Source organism: Heterocephalus glaber, unplaced genomic scaffold (assembly GCF_053883595.1).
Source record: "Heterocephalus glaber isolate CG9 unplaced genomic scaffold, H.glaber_assembly_v1.0 deba00001504, whole genome shotgun sequence".
NCBI classification, from domain to species: Eukaryota; Metazoa; Chordata; class Mammalia; order Rodentia; family Bathyergidae; genus Heterocephalus; species Heterocephalus glaber.
This window is the reverse complement of record NW_028258324.1, coordinates 36,871,804-36,896,357: the sequence shown is the minus strand read 5'-3', so window position 1 is coordinate 36,896,357 and position 24,554 is coordinate 36,871,804. Positions and strand designations below refer to the sequence as shown.

General features: G+C 38.5%; 1 protein-coding gene across 7 annotated transcripts in view; it reads right to left on the bottom strand.

Annotated features, from left to right (window-relative positions):
- Positions 1 to 24,554, bottom strand: part of Schip1 (schwannomin interacting protein 1) — an 809,964-nt gene that overhangs the window by 17,480 nt on the left and 767,930 nt on the right. For 5 of the 7 annotated variants that reach the window (XM_004834522.4, XM_087186439.1, XM_087186441.1 and 2 more), the window contains one exon: positions 9,701 to 9,819. In XM_004834522.4, coding sequence (XP_004834579.2) covers positions 9,701 to 9,819 — 119 coding nt within the window. Of the gene's footprint in view, positions 1 to 9,696; positions 9,820 to 21,021; positions 21,499 to 24,554 lie in introns of those variants that run through there. The other 2 variants (XM_087186442.1, XM_004834527.4) reach the window with 2 other exon arrangements.

Below are 24,554 nucleotides of genomic sequence, written 5' to 3'. Positions count from 1 at the left end.
AATATTGACAGCTGGAAGAAGACGGCTATGCGTCTGACTCAGACCATGTCTATGCAGGGACCATGACTCACAGATGAGTCAGTTGGAGCTTTTGTTTTTGGCAGGGTGCTGAGGGTGGTGGGAGACCCGTGGGCAGCAAGAAGCCTATTTTCTTCTAAGTGAACAGTTTGTAGATGGACTCTGATTTAACTCTTGGCATTCCTTCCCAGTCTCAACCCCATCCTCCCTAGATCTACAGTAAATTATAGATCCTAAAGTAATTGATATAAAACTTGATATAAAACTATATAAACTTAGCTGTTTGTGTTTTTAAACTCAGCTTGCTTATTTATTCCAGTCAGCCCTACCTGCTGAGTTTCAGTGGCTGGAGCAATGTAGGCTAGAGCACAAATGCTTGCTCCCATCCAGACCTTTGATTATGGATCATGTGGCTGGAGAAAGCACAGAAGGACACAGTCAGTGCCTGTGTGCTTCTGAGGGTATGACTGTGAATTCTTTTTGTGTGTGTGTGCTGGGGATTGAATCTAGGGGCCCCACACATGCTAAGCCTGTGCTCTACACTGAGCTATACCTTCAAGCCCTAGGTGAGAAACTTAATTCATTTTGTTTTTACTGTCTTCAACACCAAAGCACTGCTTTTTTTTCTATATCACTTTTTATGTTCAAGTTTTAAAATATTGTGGGGCTTGGTTCTATAGTAAATTTTATCTCAAAAACATTATATTTCATGATTTAACTTCTGATTTAATTTAAGTAGTGATTTAAAAACACAGTAAACCCACTGCATTGCATTGATTCTTTTTATTTTTATTTTTTTCACAGTACTGGGGAGTGAACTCAGGATCTTCTCTGCACTGAGCTACTTCCATAGGCCCTTTTTAGTTTTTAAATTGAGACAAGAGTCCTGCTGATTCACTAAGGTGCTCAGGCTAGGCATGAACTTATAATCCTTCTGACTCAGCCTCCCAGAGTGCTGCAATACAGGCATGCACTACTATTTTTGGCTTGAACTGCACTGATTCTATGAAGCATGGTTATTTACATTTTGTAATATTTAAAATTGGGATGCACTTCATAGTCACTGTACCCCAGACAGCTGGTGGCATGAGCACATTATTTAACCATAACCCTGTCAGTGAACCAGTTAAGGGTCTCTGAGGAAGAGGTGGGCTCTTGTCTGTGAATGTCTTCTGGTAAGAACATCAAGCCTGTGGAATGGGAGACAGTGGCTTGGAAGGTGAACCAGTGAGTTTCACCAAAGGTGTCATGGGAAAAGCAGAGAAATTGACAACCCTGGAGAAAGTGGTTACATGGAGAGTTGGGCTCTAATGTGAAAAGTTTTAGGACCACCCTCACCAACATATTCACCTTCTCTTCTTTGTGTTCATAAAAGACACATACGATAAAAGTGTGTCTAAACAAGTCTAAAAAGACTCTTTCAATAACTAAAACATTCCTGGTGCTAAGAAAGTATGTGCCACCATTTAACTGGCAGTAGTTTTTCTTTCTTTTTCTTTTTTTTTGGTAGTACATAAAATAACTATTTGTCTTATAATCAATGGGGACAGAATAACAACAACAACAACAACAATAATAACAATAATGCAACACTGACCCTGGTCCAGGTACTCTTCTGAATACTTCACTTGTCTTCCTCATAGTAACCCCAGGAAGTAGGCACAATTACTTCCCCATTCTAAAGATAAAGAAACTGAGCCACAGTCAAGTCATTAGTTTTTTCTGGTACTAGGGATCGAACTCAGGACCTTGTGCTTGCCAGGCAGGTGTGGCGCCACTGAGCTACATCCCTGGCCCAACCAAGTCATTAGTAGTAACAGGTGCTACATACCAGTGAGGGTTCCAACCGAGGCGCCCTGTTCCTATCCACCATTCTTCACTGCCTTCCTAATGAACTGATCTGAAAGACAGCTCAGGAATGTGTTGTTGCGTGCAAAAGTACTCCGGTGAACAGAGTATGGTGGCAAGACATAAAATCTAGGAACAGTGATGGTCTCTAGTGAGAGGAACTGGAAGGCTGAAGAATGGGGGACTAAGGTTGAAAGACAAGCTTTTTATGGTGGTTTCAATGATACTGTTTGCTTTTTGAAAAACCATGCATAAATATTCTAACCACTTTAAAAAAGTTTACAAATTATGGCCATTGGATCTTTCTTCCCCTTCATAATCTGTTGTAAACGGCATATGTAAAGGTTTCTGTCCTAAGCAGAAATATCTTCCATGGTTTTTAATATGTATGATCATCTGAATGAGAACAATATGAAGGGTACAGGAAATTTTACCAGATTAAATAAAAGGCTGGATGGGGTAGAGCATGACTCTAATTGCAGCACTCATAGAGCCTGAGGCAGGAAAATCACAAAATCCTATCCCCCTCCAAAAAAAAATAAAGGGCCAGGGATGGCCCTGGGTTTAATCCTTTGTCTCTCTCTCTCTCTCTCTCTCTCTCTCTCACTCACACACACACACACACACACACACACACACACACACAGTGTGCACACACAGACAGAAAGAAAAAAAGAAAGAAAAGAAAAGGATTGAATAGAAGGAGGACTATGGTCAGTAATGGTGTTTTTAGTAGCAGAAGATGCTTTCATGCACTTTCAAAGGAGCTTCGTCTTTATGTGGGCTGTGTGTGTCCAACACGTGCGCAACCGCTGTCCAAAGCGTGCTCACATCGCAGTGATAAAGTCACGATAACTTGTCAAAGATGATGCTCCAATGAAAAAGAATTCCTAGAAGCTCTTTTAATTAAACATTCAGGTGTCCACTGGAGCCATTTTTAAGTATAAAATGTAGCCCCGTGGCCTTTTTCTCCCTGCCTCCCACCCCTTTCGCAATAGCTCAGGCAATTGAATTCTCACTGGTGATAAAAAAAAATTCATAAAGACAGGGTACAGCTGGTTATGCCTCCAGCAAGATGTCAAATTCAGCTTGCACAAAATTAATTGCACCTAATTAAACTGGGGTCATTGGCATTACTGTAAAGTGAGGGTATTTATTAGACAAAGAAAATTTCACAAGTACCAATTTGCTTTTCTTTTGGGTTTATGAAAAAGAAGAATTGCTTACATAATTAAATTTGTTTTGCCATTTTAATCTTATTGCTCCTTAAAAGATCCACTTTAAATCTTGCCTCACATTTTGAAATTGTATAATATTTTAGAATACTATCAGGTAGTCCTTGGAGGAGAACATTAAGAAAAGATAGGTTACCTGTAGACTACCCAATGACTTTTCAAAAAGTATGAACAAAGAATTTATAAGATACAATTTTCAATGACATGTACCTGAAGCTACTTATATGGAGAGTTTTCTAAGCAAATTATTATATACATACAAGAGATCAATACAAAGTTTTAAATGTATGTTGCATGTTATAAACAGGTTGCTTTAGTATGAACCTATTACTTCAAGAACGATGTCACAGAAAGTGAATCTGAAATAGGTAACCTCTTTCCTTACCCATGCTGGGCAGATATGAATATTCTGCTTACTTCTTCCAGGAAATTATGCAAAAATTAGTACTGCTAGAGATAAGAGGATGATTCATTTTCCTGGAAAAATGATGCTGGCTTGACCCCTGATTCTGTGCATATTATACATACAGATTCTCAGTTCCTCATATTCAAAGCCCCCATGAATCCAATTTTTAAAGTCTCTCTCAATTCCATGTCACTGGTCTAGTTGATAACAACTCCCTGGGGTTCTGCAGCCCCTGCTTCTGACCCTCTTGTCCAAACAGAAAGAGGTGGCAGGTGTTTATTATTGTTCTTGCCTCAGTTGCTCACCAATAAACCTATAGAAAGAAATGAGTTTTGATTTGGGGATGTTGGGATGTTTGAGATAAATAAACAATAATCATTATTCAAGCTGGCTGCTCAAAAGTTCTCTGGAGAATTCTTGTTTTTCATAATATTCATAATGTTGGAGAGAAGGGTATATTCCTAGTCTACATTATTCCACCCGCTACCTACTTTATAAAGAGTGTATTATATTATATTTATAATTACATGTAGGTAAATAAAGTGTATCTTGGGGTAAGGTAAGAGGAGAGGTGAGAATGAGATTTATTTTGTCCTTGTTCTAAGAAAGGCGAATGGAAAAGACAGGGAAAGTTTTCTCTACAATGTCCGATCAGGCTGCTATGTTTGAAAAATGAAAGATTTCCTAGATATCTATTACTAGTCACATGCTCTAGTGTTTCAATAACAGCTAGGCCAGTTTCTACTTCTTTAATATCGTTGAGCTGTACATATATAGACTCAGAATGTGAAACAGAATGCTAACTGACAATTAATTTGGCTGATAAGACAAATTTTATAGGAAAGTATTATATTGGTAATAAAAGAAAAATAATATTTTTTTCAAGAACATGAATAAACCTAGAATTTCTTAGGAACCTTATTCCAAAAGTAGGTAATTTACTTTTCATATTTCCTTTTAAGGATTTAAAATCTTTTTACTATAATATATTTTTAAAATATAGCAAGGATTATACAGTCTTAGTTTGAGAAAGCTGATTATGCATGGATTAGCAAATTTTGAAAAGACACTTCCTATATTTGCTATTTCAGTATAAGGCAACTTTTAATTAGTTGAATTATAAAGTAATATCAAATATTCTTTTGCTGTAGTATTAGGCATGAAATGCCTTTATGGGCTTATTGTAATCCTAGCTTACATTTAACAATTTGTCACTCTTTTAAAAAGTGCTCTAGGAGATAGCACCATCTGGAAAAATCCAGCAGCTGAAACCGAGAACTTCAACTTGCAGGCACAGTTTAAATACCAGGCTTCCCAGCCCTGCAGGGCCCCTCAGGATTTCATAGACTAAATATGAGGGTAATTTTTACAGGTAAATGACATCCTTTAAAAAGCATAAACAGAGAACCCCATTAGTTTGCCAAAGACTTCACTTACTTCAATAGACAGGCCCTGCCTTAAAAAATAAGCTCAACACGTTAAAAATCTATTACTCAGCCAATTAATTTTAAGTCCCCAGCTTTGCTTAAGATTGAATACTGAGCTCTTCAAAGTAGTAAATTCATAGAAGCCTTACCTGGTTCAATTATTTAGCTAACTCAATGCACATGCTCTGGTGCATTTTGGAGTACCATACTGGTGAACTCAAGCTACTGCCAACCTTCAAATGCATGCAAAGCACAATACTTTCAGGGACTGTAATTCTTTAGAAAAAAATTTCTAACAGGGATAGGACTATTGGTTATAAAGTGGCAAGTGAACTTTCCTGAAGGCTTTTCTCCCAGGTTATTACTGATGAGAAGGATGACAGTCAATCTTTGCAGATTTGCAGTTTACAAAGATAAAGTGATATTTCTTAGAAACATTTAGTCTCATTAACCACCATTTTGAGGGCCATCCAAAAAGTCACCATGTTCTCACAGAGGATGAGCTCATCACAGAATGTGGAGATAAAAACATCTGAAAGAACAGGATATAAATAATCTTCCTTATGGCAAGTCAATAAGTGTAGCTTGTTAAGAGCTACTGTGAAATACATGTGTTTAGTTACCTGTGTCTCTGACTCACAGACTTCTGAGTTTTTCTCTGCCAGAAGTTTTAGGTGGGCTTTGGGGACTTTTAGGGAAGGACTGGAGAGAGGCACCAATGGGAAGGTGTGGGACAGGACACTGAGGGGAAGGTTTGGGGGAGGCATTTTCTGGACAGTGGTATTCCAGGTATTCTAATCCCTCTCCTTCACTCTCCTGAATCAGAGGAGGACTGTTTTGTTTTGTATATGGTGTTTCTGCATGGGACAAGATATTTCTACTGGCCTTAATAACTTTTCTCTCTTTGATGAGACAAAATACCCAACACCCGAAGTTAAGGGACGAAGGGTTTATTTAGCTCATAGTTTGTAGAGGTTTCAGTCCATAATCACCTGGCTCCAAGACAGGGTGGCTTGGCAGAGGGGGATTGCAGAAGAGAACAGTTCATAGTTACCAAAGGTAGCAAAAGCAACAAGGGGCCTTAACAGTGTCTTTTTGCCCCTTATGTCTTTTTGTGGTTTTTTTTTTTTTTTTTTTTTTTGTACCTGGGATCGAACTCGGGACCTTGTGCTTGCAAGGCAGGCGGCGGCACTACTGAGCTAAATCCACAGTCTCCTGCCCCTTATGTCTTATCCAGACTACTTAGGGTGGGTAGCACTCACACCTTTAATTCTAGTGCCCTTGACCCTAGCACTGCACTATGGCTCAATCCCAGCATCACACACTCTAGATTCAGCCACCTCTGAAAAAGTTCCACCTATGACTGTGTGAGGCTTTGGGGGCATATCTAAACACAAGTCATACACTACTTTAAGAGTAGATATTGAAAATGTTCATGAGACTTAACCATGGCATATTGAAGGGAGGTATCCACTCTTTTTTTCTGAAATCCTACTATATTAATATTAAAGGAAGGAAGATATGGATAAAGAAAAAGGAATGAAAACACCACACAACAGTTTGAAAAAATTTGGAAGATAAAATGTAGATGCCTAAGAGATATTTGACTTAACTACCTGAGTATGCAGGTGCCTGTAGGAGTGGCTGGTGGGGAAGCAGAGTTTGCACTGCAGAATCCTGGAAATACTCAGGTACACCGGAAGGCTAGGAATGGAGTAGGACTAAACACAAAGGAAGACTGAACACCTGAAAGGCCATCTACACTGGCTATCTGCCCTGCCCAATCATGGCCTGGCAGCATGAGGAACTTCACTGATGAATCAATCAGAGAGGCTGTGGACTGGAAGTACACGTAGGCACAGCTGAAGTGGGAATGATGTGTTGAACTAAAATCTAGAAAATACAGTGAAATTCTACATGCTAAACTTTTTTTTGGTACCTGGGACTGAACTCGGGTCCTTGCGCTTGCGAGGCAGGCGGCGGAACCACTGAGCTAAATCCCTAGCCATGCTAAACTTTTAATCCTTCCCTTCAATGTGATGGAGTAAAATATTCCAAGAAAGTGTTTTGCTAAACTTAATTAGATAATTTAAAATTTATATGGAAGAATAAAAAAGCAAGTTTATATTTTCTCATTTCATTGAAAGCATTAATTTTCTTTCTTTCTGAAGAAAAAGTGTAAGGAGAAGGACTTTCCTGTCTACATATCTTTTTATTTTAAAGCTATAGTAATTAAAGTCTACAGTTTTGGTGCAGGGATAGCAGTAGTAACAAATCATATAGAATGTACTCCTATTAATGTACAACATTTACAGGAGTAGTTTATTAGAGCAGTGAGTTAAAAAAGAGATTGTTCTGTAAATATAATTGAGGGAAAGGTTGTCTATAAGGAAAAAGAAGAAATTAGATTTCCACACTATATCAAGAAATAAACTCCTGATTGATTATAGACTTTTAAAAACCAATACTTTTAGCTCCTGTTAGGAAATCTCATAAATGTCTATTAGATCTTGGGATACAGGAAGATTTCTTATATGAGATACACATAACATTGACTTGAAAAGAAAGATTTGATAAAGTTCACTATATTTTAAAAAGAAATGTTTGATAAAGTTAATTATATTAAAATTAAGAACTTATTGTTATAAGCTACACATTCATGAAGTACAAACAAGTTACTATCTGAGGAAAGATATCTGCAATTATGTACATTGTATAAAGGACTAGTATGAGGTCTAAAAGATTTTGATAAGTCAGTAAGAAATGCACAGAGGACAATGGAAACTTGTTCACAAAATACAAAAAGACATTTCACAGAAGAGAAAATAAATATGGCTAATAGACACAACAAAAACCATTTTATTCAATTAATAAAAAGTTGAAAGAAATTGGCAATATAGAGAAAATAATTATGGCTAACAGATACAATGAAATACCATTTTATACTTATTCAATTATAAAAAGTTGAAAGAAATTAGCAATATAGTCCTAGAAAGACTATAGATCCACAGATCTCTGAAGTATTGCTGATAGGAGTGTAACTGGGTCTAACAATGTTGGAAAACAGTTGTCATTCTCTTGTAAGTCTTAACATCCACGTATTTTTGTAGTAAATTCACTCTTATGTATACTCCAAAGAGAAATTCTTGCACATGGACAGCAGGAGACATGTACAGGAATATTCATGACCAGCACTGCTTATGGGAGAAAAACCTTTGAAACAACACAATGCCCATCATCAAAAAAGTGGCTAAACTGTGGTATATTTGCTTAGTAAAATATAATGTAGCAGGCCAAACTGGCAAGTGTAAAAGGAAGCAATTCTAATTTCATGAGAAAAAAATAAAATTTCTTAAGTAAGTAGTTTTTTATATGGTATGGGAAGAATAATACATGTTCTTAATAATGTAAACATTAGATAGTTAATTGAGCCTAAATTGTGATGTAAGTATAATGGGAGAATGGGAGATAAAATACATAGATATGTCTATGGGAGAGCTGTGAAAAAAAATCAGATAAATTCCAATTTTCTACAATTGACAGTCAATAGATGGTTATTTAAAATATAAACTAAGAAGATAAACATTTCATTTAGTGATACATTCATAAATAGTAGAAGAAACAGCCAAGGAATTAAAAGTTAGTGCTTCTGAAGAGTGAGACAAGGGTAAATACACACAAAAACACTCATAAGTTGGAATGCTACCATCTTCCTGAAAACAATGTTCTGTGTACTTTCATCACGTGCAGTGTCTTATTTGTAATAATTTGCAGATTGTCTCTACCTTCTTTAATGAAGGTAGCCAAGGGAATGGCAGCAGGGAGCTTCTTAGAAATGCAGAATCTTGAGCCCTACCCACTCCTACTGAGTCAAAATTTTCTTCTTTTTCTCTCCTTCCTCCCCCTTCTTTTTTCCAGAACTGCAGATTGAATCCATACTGGGGACTGAACCTTCACACTGAGCTACATCCTCAGCCCTTTTTTGGACAGGATTTCACTAAGCTGTTAAATTGCCAAGTTGCGCAGATTGGGCCGGAAATTGTGATCCTCCTGCTTCAGCCACCAAGTGCTAGGACTGAAGGTGTGGGCGCCATGCCTAGTTGCAATTTTTACTTTACCAAAATCTCTAGATGATTCATAACATATCAAAGTTTGAGAAGCTCTGGACTACAGGCTTGTTTCCTATGTAAAATTATAATCTAAATATGTTGTATTAAGAATTTTAAATTATGCAAATTATTAATAATATTCTGAAAGAAATTAGGACAAGTGAGTGATATCCTGAAATAAATTAAGACAAAGAAAAACTACCTGGATGACATACTAAGTACAGTAATAAACACTGAATGATCAAAGTGGGAACTATATCTCTTGGTTACTGGCATTCATTGCAGCTAAAGATATCGGGGTGATTCTGGATGCTTTGGGACTGCTTAATGGGAAATCTGGTGGCATGCCATATGTCTAAACCTTCAGTCAGTTTGTTTTAGAACTGTGGCTTGATTCCCCAATCAGTCTGGAAAATCAGCATGGTGTCTAAAGAGAAATGAAATATGAAAATCTGACCTGAAGTAGCTGGGCAGTGAAACACAAAACAACTACTAATAAACCTATAGATGAACAATGGTCTAGAACCCAGATAAGATGGTAGTATTATGAAAAAATAAGCACTGGAAGAATTAGAGGCTATCTTTTGTTAGACATATAGTCAGGTGACAAAAATCCACTTAGGTACATATCAAAAATCAACTCAAAAGAACACTCACCGAGAGGAAAGACTTGGCTTCCCACTTTTGCTACAGCTGGTATAAATTCCTGGGCCATCATCAAAGAAGCTTCCAAGTGCCAACTTCTGTCTGATAGACTCTCTCTCATTTTTCTGTGCCTAAAATTTCAAGAAAATAAAAAATGCTGATAAGTGGGCAGATATATCACAACCACAGGCAGCCTAACTTGCTAAGTTTCTTAGAACTGTAACATTAGATGAAAAATAAATACATGGGCTGCAGCCCATGAGCATTTGAATTATTAAAAGCTGAAATTCAACCAGTTTTTTCTGGTTCCAGTTTCAATTCTTCAGAGACTTTTACGATCTCTAGTTTAGGTTAATGGTCGTCCTGGTGTCAAATGATCTTCACGGGGATAGAACTGGGCTATTTGGCACTACAATCTTTCTTCCTCTTACCTGCTAGAGATGGCAGGGTAAAGACATGGAAGGCCAGCACTTTCTCCTAAATTCAGTCACTCTGATCTCAAATGTGGCTTTTCCCTAGATCTTGTCTTTTCTTTTCTTTACACATTCCTCTGTGGCAGGAACATGAACTCATTTGACCAACATTCAGTGGCCCCATGAGGTGGTAGATGCTACAGTATGGTGTTGGAACTGAGCTCAGGACATGACAGACACAGCACCTGCCTGCACCCACCTTACAGTCTTGGGGACTATTGTTTCTGTCAGGAGTTAGTCTCTTCACACCAGGTTTAGAGAAACCCTAAAGGTAAAGTCTGGAATAGCTGGAGCACTGAAATTGAGCCCATCTATTTCATATTTTGAAGAGAAGCATACATAGGAAAAAGATTTAGTAAATTATACCACTGTGATCATTTGGATATGTTTACAATACTCGACTTTCCATAAAATTCCAATAAAAACATGCCACGATGAACTTTTAAACCCATTAAATAATGGGGGAGATGATTAGAAATGATTTTCTTAAAAATAAAACAACTACTGCTGTACTACTACCACCACCACCACCATCACCAGTACTACTGCTACCAAAAGAAAAGAAAAGCCAAGTATAATGAGTTAGAAATCCTGGGCTGGGAATGAGAGTTTGGGTTTCTGCTCTGTGGGGTGATGAAGATTATGAGAAGTACCATTTTATGTTCTGAGCAGGGAGTGAAAGACTACACTGAGCAAATTACGCTACAAAATCTGGATCACATGGCTGGATATGGCTACCAAAGGTTTGATGGTGCCTGGATGCTCCCAGGAGTGGGTTCTAGAGCAATATTTGTGTATCACTGTGTCAGAAAGATAAAATATACAGCCTGTTGGAAGAGTGGCCTGTAAAATGACTTTAGCTGTATCCCCCAGTGAAGGGCAGTATGTAATGTGTTAGGGCTGCTCTGTCTCATATTGTAGTTACTGGTCACACATGGCCATTAGAATTTAGATCTAATAATTAATTAAAATTTAAAATTCAATTCCTCAATCTGGCCTCATTTCAAGAGCTCAAGCATCACAGGAGGGTAGTGAGTATCATATTGGGCAGCAGAGAATAAAATTTGGTCAGTATGGTACAACAAGGCCAGTGCATCCAAAGTTTCAGCTTCTATTGGCTGCTTTAGAATGTTCTGTAGGGTTTTTAAAATACACATTCCCTAAGATCTACCTCCAGATATTTAATCTAGTTTCAGTGGTTTTGAGAATTTCTAGTTCAATGAAAGCTGACATTTCTTTTTTCTCTAATGCTTTTTAATCCTTGGATACCGTGAGCATTCAACCTTTACACTTAGTGGTGGTAACTGTCTATGTAGATAGTTTCCCATATGGGCATGTACCAAAGGGACTATGTAATACTAGGTGTGTGTGTGTGTGTGTGTGTGTGTGTACGTGTGTGTGCGTGTGTGCGTGTGTGTATGTTACAGCCACAAAATGAAAGACTGTTTTTATACAGATTTTTTACAGATGTGATGCTGATTCCATGTTTTCTACTGGACTAACATAGCACTGAGGCCAAAGAAAGTAATCGTAAAGTTGTAAGGGGAAGCAAGCATGCCTTTCATTTCCATAACTACTTACAACTGTACTAATAGGAACTTCATTAAAGCAAACCATCTTCAGTGCAGGGTTGGTACTTTCAGTGGTCCAGCCCAAACAGAAACACATCAACATCTTTATTTTAGATAAATTCATTTTAACATCACCTATTTCCCAATCCATGTAATAGGAAAGAGAGGTTCTTACCCATGTCCCTCAAGTAGTTATAAAACTGTGGGGTACAGCTGAAATCCAAACATAAAATTAGCAGATAACATGAGAGTTAATGATTGATGTTTAACATTAGCCTGGGTTTGAAAGGGGCTTTAAAGAAGACACCCATTCCAGCAGTGCTGTGTCAATTCGTCTGTGATTCCATGTCTGTCTTTCTGATTTATTTAATACACTAGAGCTGTAGATAATGGGGAAACCTTAAACATATTTCTATTTACATCGATCACAATTTTCTTTACACTCGAACATTTCATTAACATTCTAAATAATACTGTTAGACAAACACACTTTCTCCCTTCTCCGGATCCCACTGAACAAATTGAGAAAAGCATTAAAAAAAATGTAAGCTTTACCTATAATCCCAACCTGCAGAGAGATTATTGCTAACATTTGATATATTTCCTCCTAGTTTTTCATCTTATGTGTGCAAATTTTTTCACTTTATAAAGATGACATCATACTCTAATATATTTTGAAATTTTCTCATATCACTTTATATTTTTTAAAAGCACAATTGCCTGTCATTCCAACCTATGGCATTCCCCTCTACCGTTAGCCATTTGGGTTGTGTGAAATTGAAAATAACATGGAAGTTAGCATCTTTACATAAATCCTTGCCCACGTCTGATGATTTCCTCAGGATAAGTTTCTGGAAGTAGAATTGCCAGATCAGCTGTGTGTGAACATTTGTTGAGTCTCTTGACACATTTTGTCACACTGCTCTAGAGAAAAGCTGTTTCAATTCACGTGCCCACCAGCAACGTAAAGGGGGCTGCTTTCCTTACATCCTGGTTACTATAGAGCACTTTCACTTAAAAAATGCTGTTGTTTTTAATTTGATAGGCACAAAATGGTATGCTTTTTGTTTCAGTTTCTTTGATTTATTAGAGACAGAAATATTTAAGTGTTTTTAGTTATTGTATTTTCTTTTCTCTGAATTACTTATCCCTAGTTTTGCTCATTTTTCTATAGAGGTCTAGGAGTTTAAATATTTTTATATTAAGGATGTTTATCTTTTTGAGTTTTAACTGTGTTTCGTGGTTAAGTCAATGGCTTATTTCTTCTGTCATGTCTCTGATGGCTTTTGTGCTTGGAAGGCTCTTCTCAGCCCAAAAATAAAAGGTTCTCATTTGATGTTGGAGGATTAAAGGAGAGAATTTATGTAAATTACTCATAGTTAGCTGTACCTGCTCACGGTAATGTAAGTCTCTGGTAAATGGTAGCATTACGGATAATCCTGCAATAATATCTGCTTTGAAAATGAGGAACTTGAGAGTGATGAAAAGTTATCCTACTGTTAGGAGAAGAGGTACAGTTCAAATCCATGCTTTCTTGTCCTATATTTTTTCTTCTCCTCCACATCGAGAGTAAGGTGTTCAGGCTATTAATAATGGTGGACACCATGTTGGAGATATAATGTAAGACTGAAGAGATACGGATCTGCTTCTTCCCTGAGATAGATGTGATGCTTTTTCAGAAAAGGACAAAACATTTGACTGCAAAGGATAAATAGTACAGACTAACAGTAACCACAGATATTTATACTACAATATTGTCTCATCAGAGAGACTAAGGCTACTGTTTAATCTTTCTTTGAAGTAAGTGTAATTCCTAATGTTTCAAGTTAATTATGATTCACTTGATGATTAAAATACAGGTTTTCCTCTTAAAATTCAACAACTGGAAACTTTCAGCTCCTTTCAGTTGCCTGTGTGTGTGTGTTTCTGTGTATGTGTGCATGGTTTCAAAAACTTTTGCTCTCTAAGGAATTAGACCTGCAGGGTAATTAAGTCTTTCAACCCTCAAAGCCCAGAGATGCTCTAAAGCAAGGAGCAACTAGGTATACAGGCAAGGGAGACGCATACCCCAAATGATACAGGATGTATTTATGGCAAGTGGAGCCATGCCCACTCCTAAAACAGCCTTGGGAAATACTCTCATAAAATAAAAATAAAACATCTAAAATTGATATTGCTAGCAGAAAACAACAGGACAACTAGGGAGTAGTGGCTCATCATGGAGACAGAAAAGCTATTCAAGACTAAGTTGAGAGTAAAAATTGTGCTTAGAAACTAACCTTTATTCAGCTGCAGGCAGTCCTGTCCTGTTTGTCATCTGTTGCTGAATTCCCCACTGCAACTCTCTGTGCTTGAGCAGATTAGGCTCACAATGCCTTTGGAGGGTACCATGCAAGCCAAGATCTCAGAACACAGGCCACTGAACACTCTTAGACTCTAAACACCAAAGCTCAGCCTTACCCATGGTGCCACAGGTCCACTGTAATTCCCAAATTTGATAAGAACAAAGGGGCATTTACTAAAGGAAATAAGAAGCAAACTGTTGTGCTTGGGTAGGTACTGTTTAACAGCAAATCTAGTATGTCTCCAAGTTCTCTTCCATACTGTTTTCTGGATACAGTGTGTGCCCATCCCTTACATATCAATATAATTCCTTCTCCATCTCCTACACAGACCTCAGGAATTGCTTGTTAAAGAAATGAAGCAAATACAGTGGGCCTTCCAGACCTGCAGTTTCCATATCTCCAGGTTCAACCAATAGAGGATTGAGAATATTAAGAAAAAATGCATCTGCACTGAACATGTAGATATTTTTCCTTGTTCTATTCTATACACAATACACACAATGTACCAATTATATACCTAGTATTCACATTAGGATGTGTGTAATTTCTATGAAAATGTTATATCTCTTTATGTAAGACTTGATCCTTCACAGATTTTGGTATCTGATGGTGGTCCTGGAACCAATGCCCTATAGATACTACAGGATGACTTTATTTTCCACCAATGCTGAAAAGGAAAACAATGTGCCACGGAGGAAAAAATTCCTAAGGACTGAGGGCTACATCTTCTTAGAAGCTGAGGAATACACTACTTTTCCCTTAAAGAAACTCAGGGTGCCAAGGGTTGCTAGGATGTCAGTCGACCAAGTGGAGAATTGCACATGGACACACAGGCACATGTGCGCGAGTGGGTTCGGTCATACATTCCTTTCAGTCAGTAGTTCTCAAACTTGACTTCACAAGACAATCACCTAGAAGGCTTATATAAGCAGACTATTTTTCTGTTTCAGAAGGTCTGAGTTGGGTCTGAGAATGGTTATTTCCAACAATTCCCAGATGCTGCTCCTGCTGCTGATTCAAGCACAGAGCTGGGTCTTCTTTCTCTGAGACACATCTGTTTTGTATGACACATCCAGCCTCTGGAGCCAGGTGCATTTCATTTGTGGCAGTCTGGCCTCAGTCATGGCGTTGGCAGGATGCCTGTTTTGAAGCAATTAATGATCCTCTTGCTTCAGTGCAATCTATTGCCTAGTGATACCCAGTATCATCACCATTAGCAGCATCCACCAGGGAATGAACTGGGGTTTTGGAGCTCCCTGTGGAAAAGTGCTCTTCTGTTAGGAAAATGGTGGTCACTCTTGTCTCTGTCCTCTGCTCGGAAGACTGCTTTACTCTAACAATTATAGGCAGCATTCCAGTGTGGAGGAGTCTGAGGCTTTTAAACATTGTGAACTACAAGTATAGAACTTCCTTGTTCATTAAATAAATTTTATTAATTTTATTTCAAATAAAAAGCCAAAAGAAAACTTAAATACAAATGGTACTAATTATTTTCTAAGAGGAATCATGGATTTGCCACAAGATCAAAACATAAAAACAGCATTCTATGAGCAAATAAATTGTATGCTTTTGATTGTCAAGTACATGGGAAGTGCTTTTTAATTCTAGTAGAAATAATAGTTAAATGACATAGTACCTTTCCATTGTATCACTAAATAAATATTATGTCTGGGTACTTTTTAAAAATTTCTGACATTTTCCATTTTAGATTTACATTAAATATCCCCGAAAGGAAACAATGGGCCACAAAATACAGGCTTCCTAATATGCCATTAAAATTTCTTATGTTTGCATCCAATACTTGCATACTAGACAAGTATCCGTGGGTGAGGTGTCAACCTAGGCTATTACTGGGTAATGTTGAAGCCTTGGGGTGCAACTTGCTCAGGACAGGCCCTCATGAAACAGCTGGCTTGGATACCTAAAGTCCAGCAGGGGCACCCAAGGGGAAGAAATCTTTGGCTTCCCTGTTTAACCTGAAAACTGGCTGACATCAAAAGTGCTGGGATGCCAGTCCAAAGGATGGAGATGTTTGTTTACATTAGTCTAACTGTGAGGATGGCTTTGCCTAGTATTGACTGCATCCCTTCCCGTGCTATAAGGGGTGATAGATACAGAACCAGGCCACAAAAAGTGCTGCTGTGCAGAATCCCTAACACTGGAACATTCTCATTGTTAAGGATTGGAACAAAATTATTTAATAAACACCCAGGGTTAAAGTTCAGGAGCTACTTAGAATGGGAACTTCAGTGAAGGTAAAGGAACCCAGAGCACAACCCACAAAGATAACTACTGTAGTGCAAGTATTTCAACATTAAATCCTAACAGGATACATTTGAAAACAAATGATTTTCCTGTTCTAGGAACAGCAAATCCAAAATACAAACTGCTGAGAGCATTCTGAACTCATTTCCAGTTCTCAAATGACTGCCTACAGAGACTACTTTTTAACACAGGACAGTGTTATCTGGCAACTCTATTTTTAACAGGTGCCATTTCAGAAGCCTGCAAGGCCATCACAGTCCTTCAGTATCACTATCAGGAACACCAAGGTCCAAAACACTGTGTGGTTATGAAATAGCCAAACCTTAATCAACTGCCACGAAGTTGGTGTCCTCAACTTCCCATGTCAGGCTAGACTTTGGATCTGTGAGAGCTGGCAGACATGTAACCGAAAAGAAGCAGGGTAGTGCAGGAGTTGGGGGCAAGGGATTCAGAGTTGGGGAGACTCAAGATAACGTTTTGACTCTGACAGTAGTGCAAGTTATTAAAACTATTTGAGCTCTGTTTTCTGTTCTTAAAAGAATGCATGTGTATTTTTAAAATATAGAAAGCAGTTGGGTACTTGGTACACTGTCTTGGTACACTTAAAGATAGCTTGTGTTAATATTAAAAGGAAGGGTTGGGTAAGGCATAGAAAGTAGAGAAAAAGAGCCAGTGTCGGAACTTAGGAGTTAATAAAGATAGAAAGTAAATTAGTTAACAGAGGCTAACAGCCAGGAATATCTAGAGTAACTAATGGGCCTAGGGTTTTTTGCAGTGATAAAATGTTCTGGAATTAGATGGTGGCTTCCACAATCTTGTAAATAAACATACTAAAAACCATCAAAGGGGAGACTTTAAAATGAATTTTATGCACGTGAACTGTATTTGTTTAACAAATCACATGTGTACACAAAAGCACGGGGGATCCAGAAGTCTGGGAAAACTGGTGGGAAGAGTAGACAAAGTGGAGCAGAAGCTGAGGAGGTGATCATGACAGGGAAAAGGATGCAAGGGTGGGCTTGGCATTTAACGGGGAAACCCAGTTTTACTGAAACAACCAGCTCTGCAGCCAGGCTGAATAGCTGGGGTGGGCCAAGGGGGAGAGCTGATGGACAAAACCCTGAGACAGGGGCCAGGAGGCTTTGTGTTTCTAATGTCTAAGTCAGACTGAGCTTACTACCCCTTGGAGGAAAAGGAGATTCTGGCCCAGAAAGCAGAAGAGATTCCCTCCAGGTGGTTGAGGTGGGGCTAGGCCTCAGGTTGGGTAACTTAACAGGGTTCTTCAAATGCATTCATCCCTCACAGACAGGAAGAAGTGAGGGTTAATGGAGGTCGACGGCTGCTTTTCCTCTGTAATTGTGTGGGGAGGCCTGAGCGCTTGTCTGGAATGGCAGCTGGCATTCTGTGTTCCTGTTTATTACAGTTTATCTCAAGCAGTCATTTCCATTCACCTTTTAAAAAAACATGAGGCGCAGCTGTGGCTTCACTTTAAATATTGTTCCTTCCAGCCTTTTAATTTTTTCACGGGGTCCTCCCTAATCTGTCACTGTAATTGGATGCATGACACTAGAGACAGCACCTCTGCAGAACAAAGCCAGGCAAGCAGGCTTGCCGGGTCCTAGGACCACATGCCTGCCCATTTGGGGCAACCTTAATCTGTGGACAGTAGCAAGGGAACAGAAGGGAAAACTGGCTTCCTCGAGTTTACTCTGGACAAAGTTGGAGCCAGTCTTGTGCCATTATACCATATAGTATGTTAAATGTTGGTCTCCCATTCTCACTCTCCATTCGTGTCATTTGGATATTTCCCCATCCCGGGACAGCTGAGGCTGCAAACTTTGGAAGTCCACACTTATCTCAACAGTCTTCCAAGCAGCATCAATTCCACATAGTAGATTTGTTTCTGTGCCTCCCAATTCGTGCTGTAAGCCTTTGGAGGGAAAGCTGTCTCCTTTCTGTGGTCCTGGCACAATGCATAAAGCCAGGAACAAGCAAGCCTCTTAGGAAATGATGGTGAATGAATGAGGGCACTGACTCCTCTGCTGAGGGCCACTTAGGTCCTACAGTCAGCCAGCTGTGTGGTTCTTTACCAAGGACTCAGAAGTTGCTCCTAGTATGGCAGGGAAATAATGGGCTGAACAAACACAGCAGATGCTGCCACTTTATTTACTAAATTCTACAATCTATTTTCTGTTGTGTACAGTTTTATCTCCATTATTGAATAAAGCAGAGATCCTTAATGAAACATTTCTTTTTAACAAGCAGGATCTTCCCCTAGGAAAAGGAACAGATGCGTAAACTCTTCCTTCCTCTGCCTTGGTGGAATCTAATTTTAGTCACTGCAAAGTGACTTTTCCCCCTGAAGGCTGTTTGTCTGACTTTAAAACAATTCTGCAAAACAATCCCTATAGACATGTGATATTTATTAGTCCAACTGGTTCAGGGAATTCTATGGTACCTGGGCAGGGTAAACCACTTTCCCAATTGTTTTTGACCACTGTTCTTAGAGTAGGGTGAGAAACTATTGGAACTTTTATTTATAAAAACTTTAATCTTTAAACTATCTACTTTTGATGCATATGTAATACATATATCACATATTTTTACAGTGGTAAATAAGTGTAATTTCTGAGTAGATTACATGCATATTAGAAGCATAGAATCTAATATGTTTTACTGATGGATGCAAGGTCAAAAAGCCTACAGAGTACTGTTTTATGGCATTTAATTTAATTTTCTATTTACCCAACCAAAGAACAAAAACATTCGAGCAAAAACAACTTAGAAAAGATCTAAGAAGGGAAAGTGATTTTTATACTAGATAAGTGGTTTTCCTAATTTTTGCCTTTAAAAAAAAAAAGCCTATGCTACTCTTTTTCAATAACTCTTAATGAAATTTCAATCAAATTTCTGTAAACATAATAAAACTTTCATGATAACCATGATACATACACATCTGAAAGCACTTGCCTGAGATAGCTGAAAAGATGAAATGACTTGAGAACAAGTGTCCAACACAGTATACTGATCTCAGAGCGTTCCATACATCCAGAAGTTTCATCTAGTGGTTTTGGTACTAACCTACCAGTACTGTTTCTCCTGAAATCACATGTGGCATTCTATCACCTCTGGTAGAGATAAGGGCTACACAATGCCAGCTCTGCTTTGTGGCTGTGGATGTTTTAAAGCTCCCTGAGCCTTACATGTTTGTAGCTTTAGTCAGCTTGGTCTCAGTTGCTGGCATATCATTGCTCACAATTTCAGGCATCCAGGTTCCCCATTTCTAAGTAGGGTAAAACCACAGTGGTCATGACTTTAATTATTGATGTATTCACAATGGTAAATCTTTTCTTTTTTCTCCTGTGTGAAGTGACCTACACTTTTCTATCTGAACAACTGATTGACAAAGAAAATTGTGACAAGTTCTTTGGCACTGAAAATAGAGAAAGTCCGTGAATTTCATGCTCCCTCTGCAAGGTTGGCTAAGTGACCTGACTGATGGCAGTGTTGTAAGTGTCTTCTACAGTCTGGCTTCCGGTGGAGGGGTAAAAGGGACAGCTGAGAAGTGTTAGGGTTTCGGGACTCTACAAACTTACCACCTTGGGCATTCATTCTCTCTTGGGTATCACAAAAGATGAAAAAGGTACAAGGCAACATGGCAGGTCATTGAGACCTCTTTTACGTATTTAGGATTACCTTCTGGAGAAAGTGCATAAACTATTGTGAACTACTCTAAGAATGAAACATATACTTAAAAGAGTCTCTATACTCAAACACAATTATAGATGTAAGATACAAGCTGCCATATTTTACATTAGTATTCTTAAGGAACTAACATTATAGAAGCATTTTCCTATATCTCACTCTGGGGAAAAAAGCTAATGACATATTTGATACAATAAAAAATGAGCATCAGGATTTACTGTTCTATCAGGCTATATTAATTGATATTTGCCTCAGGGGGAAAAGAAATCGTCATTTCCAGTCTGTGATGGAAGGATTCTTCTTCACATTATGCTGTATGGTGAACTACAGTTGACTTTTGGCAAGTAATAGGAGAGGAAGTAATAGTGTGTATTTAGCTTTCTGTGGACAGAAAAGCATATACTTGTAGTATGATTTCATGACCTCACCCATATAACTAAAGCTATTTTTAGCTGAGCCTGTTATTACTAGACAACTACTATATAAAACATTCCCAAAATATATAAACTAACTTTCAAAAGAAAAAGAAACCAGAGAACAGATACTGTATCAATTTTTAAAGAGCCAAAACTTTTCTTCTTAAAGCTGTACATTTTTCATTGTTAACAATGTCAAACATAGATAGGCTAACCACTCCAGTAATTATGTCAGATGAACTGTTAATACATGTCAATAATTAAAAAAAAATTTCTTTATATAAGAGGCTTGCTGAGTAATGAAGTACATAATACAATTTTTCAATCTCAGAATGACAGCATGTATACTTTTGTTACTGCTATAATATATTAATGAATGCAAGCCAGGGAAAGAAAAACATTCCTGCTGAATGCATTTGATTCTTACATTTAGTTTTCCTGACTATCTTACAGCAATGACCACTCAGTGTGGAATTTGGCCACTCTTCAAGGGTGATCATTCTCCCAGTTAGAAAAATGGTCCAATTGTTTATGAACAGAAGAGTTCTGCCCCCTTACCTTTTTATAATTCCCTTCCATATCCACTGGGGATTCTTGACTGATGATGTCATCCATTCCATCACTGTCCAAATTCATCCTTTAACTTTTCAGTATTTCACTTAAGAAATAATCTTCCACTAATTCTGACAGGCTGAAGTGCCAATTGCCCAGTGCCCTGGTTACTGCTCATGCTGATAGGAGAGCCAGCTGAGCGTCTGTGCTGAGCTGTAGGTGTCCTTGCCCCCTCTGTCTCAGAGACACTGCCCCATGTGGCCTCCCTGGCTTGTTCCTCACTCTGGTCCTGGGCAGCTGCTTTTTCTGAGGCTCACTGTGCTCCTGACACTCAGCTTGTTCAGAGTCCAGCCTTCCCACCATCTGCTGTCACCTTCTCCTGAATAATCCTATCCGGATTCCTCTCCTGTTCACAGTAAAAGACAAGAGAGGAACTAGGCTTCTGCAGGCTGACAAGTCTCCAGTTTAGGGCTGAGTGTGAACTGGAGCTCTGTGAGGAGAACTAGCAATCTTCTTCTGAATTGGGTAGAAGGCAGTGTAAAAATAGAAGCAACAACTTCCAGCTTTGCAAACTTCATTAGTGACTATCCCACAACAAAAGAAAAACAGTATAATCTGAAGGTCTATAAAACAGATTTAAAAAAAAAATTCCCCATAACTGATACTTCGTTAAAATCATGAATAAATGTTTTATCTTCTGATAGGAGTCCCAGCACAGGACTGAAATTGTTTTCACAGAAGGACCTCTCTGCCCCAGCAGCATGGCTTTGTTCTATTAATACAGACAAGAGAAAAAGATCCATCAACTTTTCTTTAAAATTCAGCCAGTGGCGGGCTTTTTGACAAAAGGGAAAGTTCTTTTCTGTTGCTCTCTTTACCCTTTTCCCATGGCTTCTGGTTTTGTTTACGGGCTTTACATACAGTGAGGCTAAAGGCCCACAGCTGGAGGATGTTTTGGTGCAAGAGACAAACAGAAGTGTGTGTGTGTGTGTGTGTGTGTGTGTGTGTGTGTGCGCGCATGTACACATACACTTATCATTATCAAACTACTACTGCCATAAACAACAACAACAAAAATACTCATTATTTATTTAAAAAAATAAAGTTTTCAGAAGAGATGGGTCAGAAAACAATTCAAAGGTTAAGCCTCCATTTAGTAACACTGTCTAACATGTTGTCATACTTACACAGAAAGCACCAAGTGTACTAGTTACCAAATTTCCAACAGATTTTTGAGCAACTCCAACACCATTAGCAGCCTATAAGCCCACCAACAAATCAATAGATAAGTAAAATGTAATATATATATATATAAATTTATGTATACATATGCAATGGGCTACTAGTCATAAAGAAGGATAAATTTGAGTCATTTGCAGGAAAATGAATGCATTTGATTGAGACGATAATGCTCAGTGAAATAAATCAGACACAGAAGATTAGATATTGCATGGTTTCTCTTATATGAGAAACCCAAAGTATAAGTAATTTAAAGATAAACAGTCGATTATAGGAAACAGGGAGGTGGACCTTTTATAGATGGGAAGGAGATCTACAGATGGAGGAAGGAGGGGAGGGAAAAAAAGAAGTAAAAAAGATTGAGATGTGATATGTACACGTACCAACTCTCTATGATAAATGCATTCATTACATAGCACAAATATATAGTACTGATTAAAAATAAAACAAACTAGCCAAAAACAAACAAAAAACCAGAGTTCTAAAAGCAAAACTGCCACTCAAGACAACCTCTGGCACCCGAACCTCTGTAGATGTGCTCTCATCTTCAGCTGTCTACTTATTTCTCTCCATAATTTTTTTTAAACATTCAGTTTGTGAAAGATTTGTGGTGTAACTGTGTCTCAATGTAGTTTATAGTAACGTTATTTCTTTAAGGCAAATACTTTCATCTGCGGCCTTAATTCAAAGCTATACCCTCCCTTTACTCTATCCTCACCCATCACCTCAATGCCTAAGGGACGAATCGCACATCTGTCACTCATTACAATGACAAGCTGTATCACAATGCTTGTAATTGTGCAGGGCCCCTCCCTCACAAAGATCTCCCTGACTCTCCTCCAGATCCTAGAACTCTCAGTCTAGCAGTCAAGATGTCTAGATTTACTCCAGATGTCACATGCAGGAAGTATCCCAGAATGCTTCCCAGGGGCAATGCTGGCCACTGAGGACAGACCCAAGGCAGGTGTTCACAGTGCAGAAGGATTCACTGAGGCTGTGCCTCTTCGATTACAACAAATGCTCTACTTGGAAGATCCCCGTGTATCTCAAATCCTGCCAAAGGAGATCAATTAAAATGAAGGAAGTGTGTAACTTCATACACGATATATGACAACATAACAACAGTACCCATCCTTTATTAAGGAATTGTTATGTGCCAGGCACTTTCCATGTGCCTTCTGCATGTCTTTAATCCTCTCAATAACTCTTTGGAGTAGATATTTAACAGCTGTGTTTTGTAGCTAAATGAAAGAGCTCATTAGGGTTAGGTAACTTGCCCAAGGTATGACTGTTAGTCAACAGCTAGGCCAGAATTGGGTCCTGGACCTTTGCCTCCGTGGTCTGCATGGTAAATGAGTATGCTAGACTGCCCCTCCCCCACTGGCTGCCTCAGTAAGAAACAATTAGACACAATAAAATAATCAAGGATAGTGTTTTTTTCTTTTTAAATTAGAGTGAGATACAGAGAAATCCAGCAGCGCTCCCATATAACAACATCACACACTGAAACGTCTTATAAACCATACATCTGGAACACCAGCATGTACTGCCACATACCTCCTGTGATGATGCCTCAAGAAATGAAAGGAAAGCTGTGGCACTCATGACCCAGCACGCTGTACGGTGCATTTTCCTTTCTACTTACCATGGTGCTTTTAGCAGCACTATGGCTTCTTTCCAACAGCCGTTACAGTTTCTGGGCTTTTTTCTAAGAGGACAGGGATTTATGTTTATTCATCTTATTTACCCCATAGTGTCTAAAACACTGCCTTGCACACAGTGAACAGTGAAGAGCTGTTGAATGAGTATGTGAAGAGTAATGAATGTGTTGCTTAAAATGTTTCCTCTGAATGCTGTCAATGAGAAACAGAAATAGTTTATATCAGTGCTTTTCAATCCAAATCTTGCAGACCCCAAATATGTTCAGAAGGCAAAAATGAGTGTGCTCTAGTGGAAGAAGAGGGGCTACCTTTCCTATGAGGCTGCTCCTTCTACCTGTTTCTGCAGCCCCCAGGCCAGCTTCTTAGGGAGGCTGTGTGAACAGAAGGCCCAGGAGCCTGGAGACCCGCTGTAGGTCAGAGCCTGCGGAAATCCTAAGGATGTGAAAAATAGCTCTTCTACAGTAGCAGCAAAGCTGCAGTTTGCTGTACTGATTTGTACACCCATTTCACTCCACTTTAGGTTCAATGCATCCATTTCAGTCTCTTACCTGGGTTAGCACCCTAGTCCACTTAGCAATCTACAGCCAATAACTGTCATAGATGAAATTAACAAAAATTTAGAGAATATAAGATTCAGTA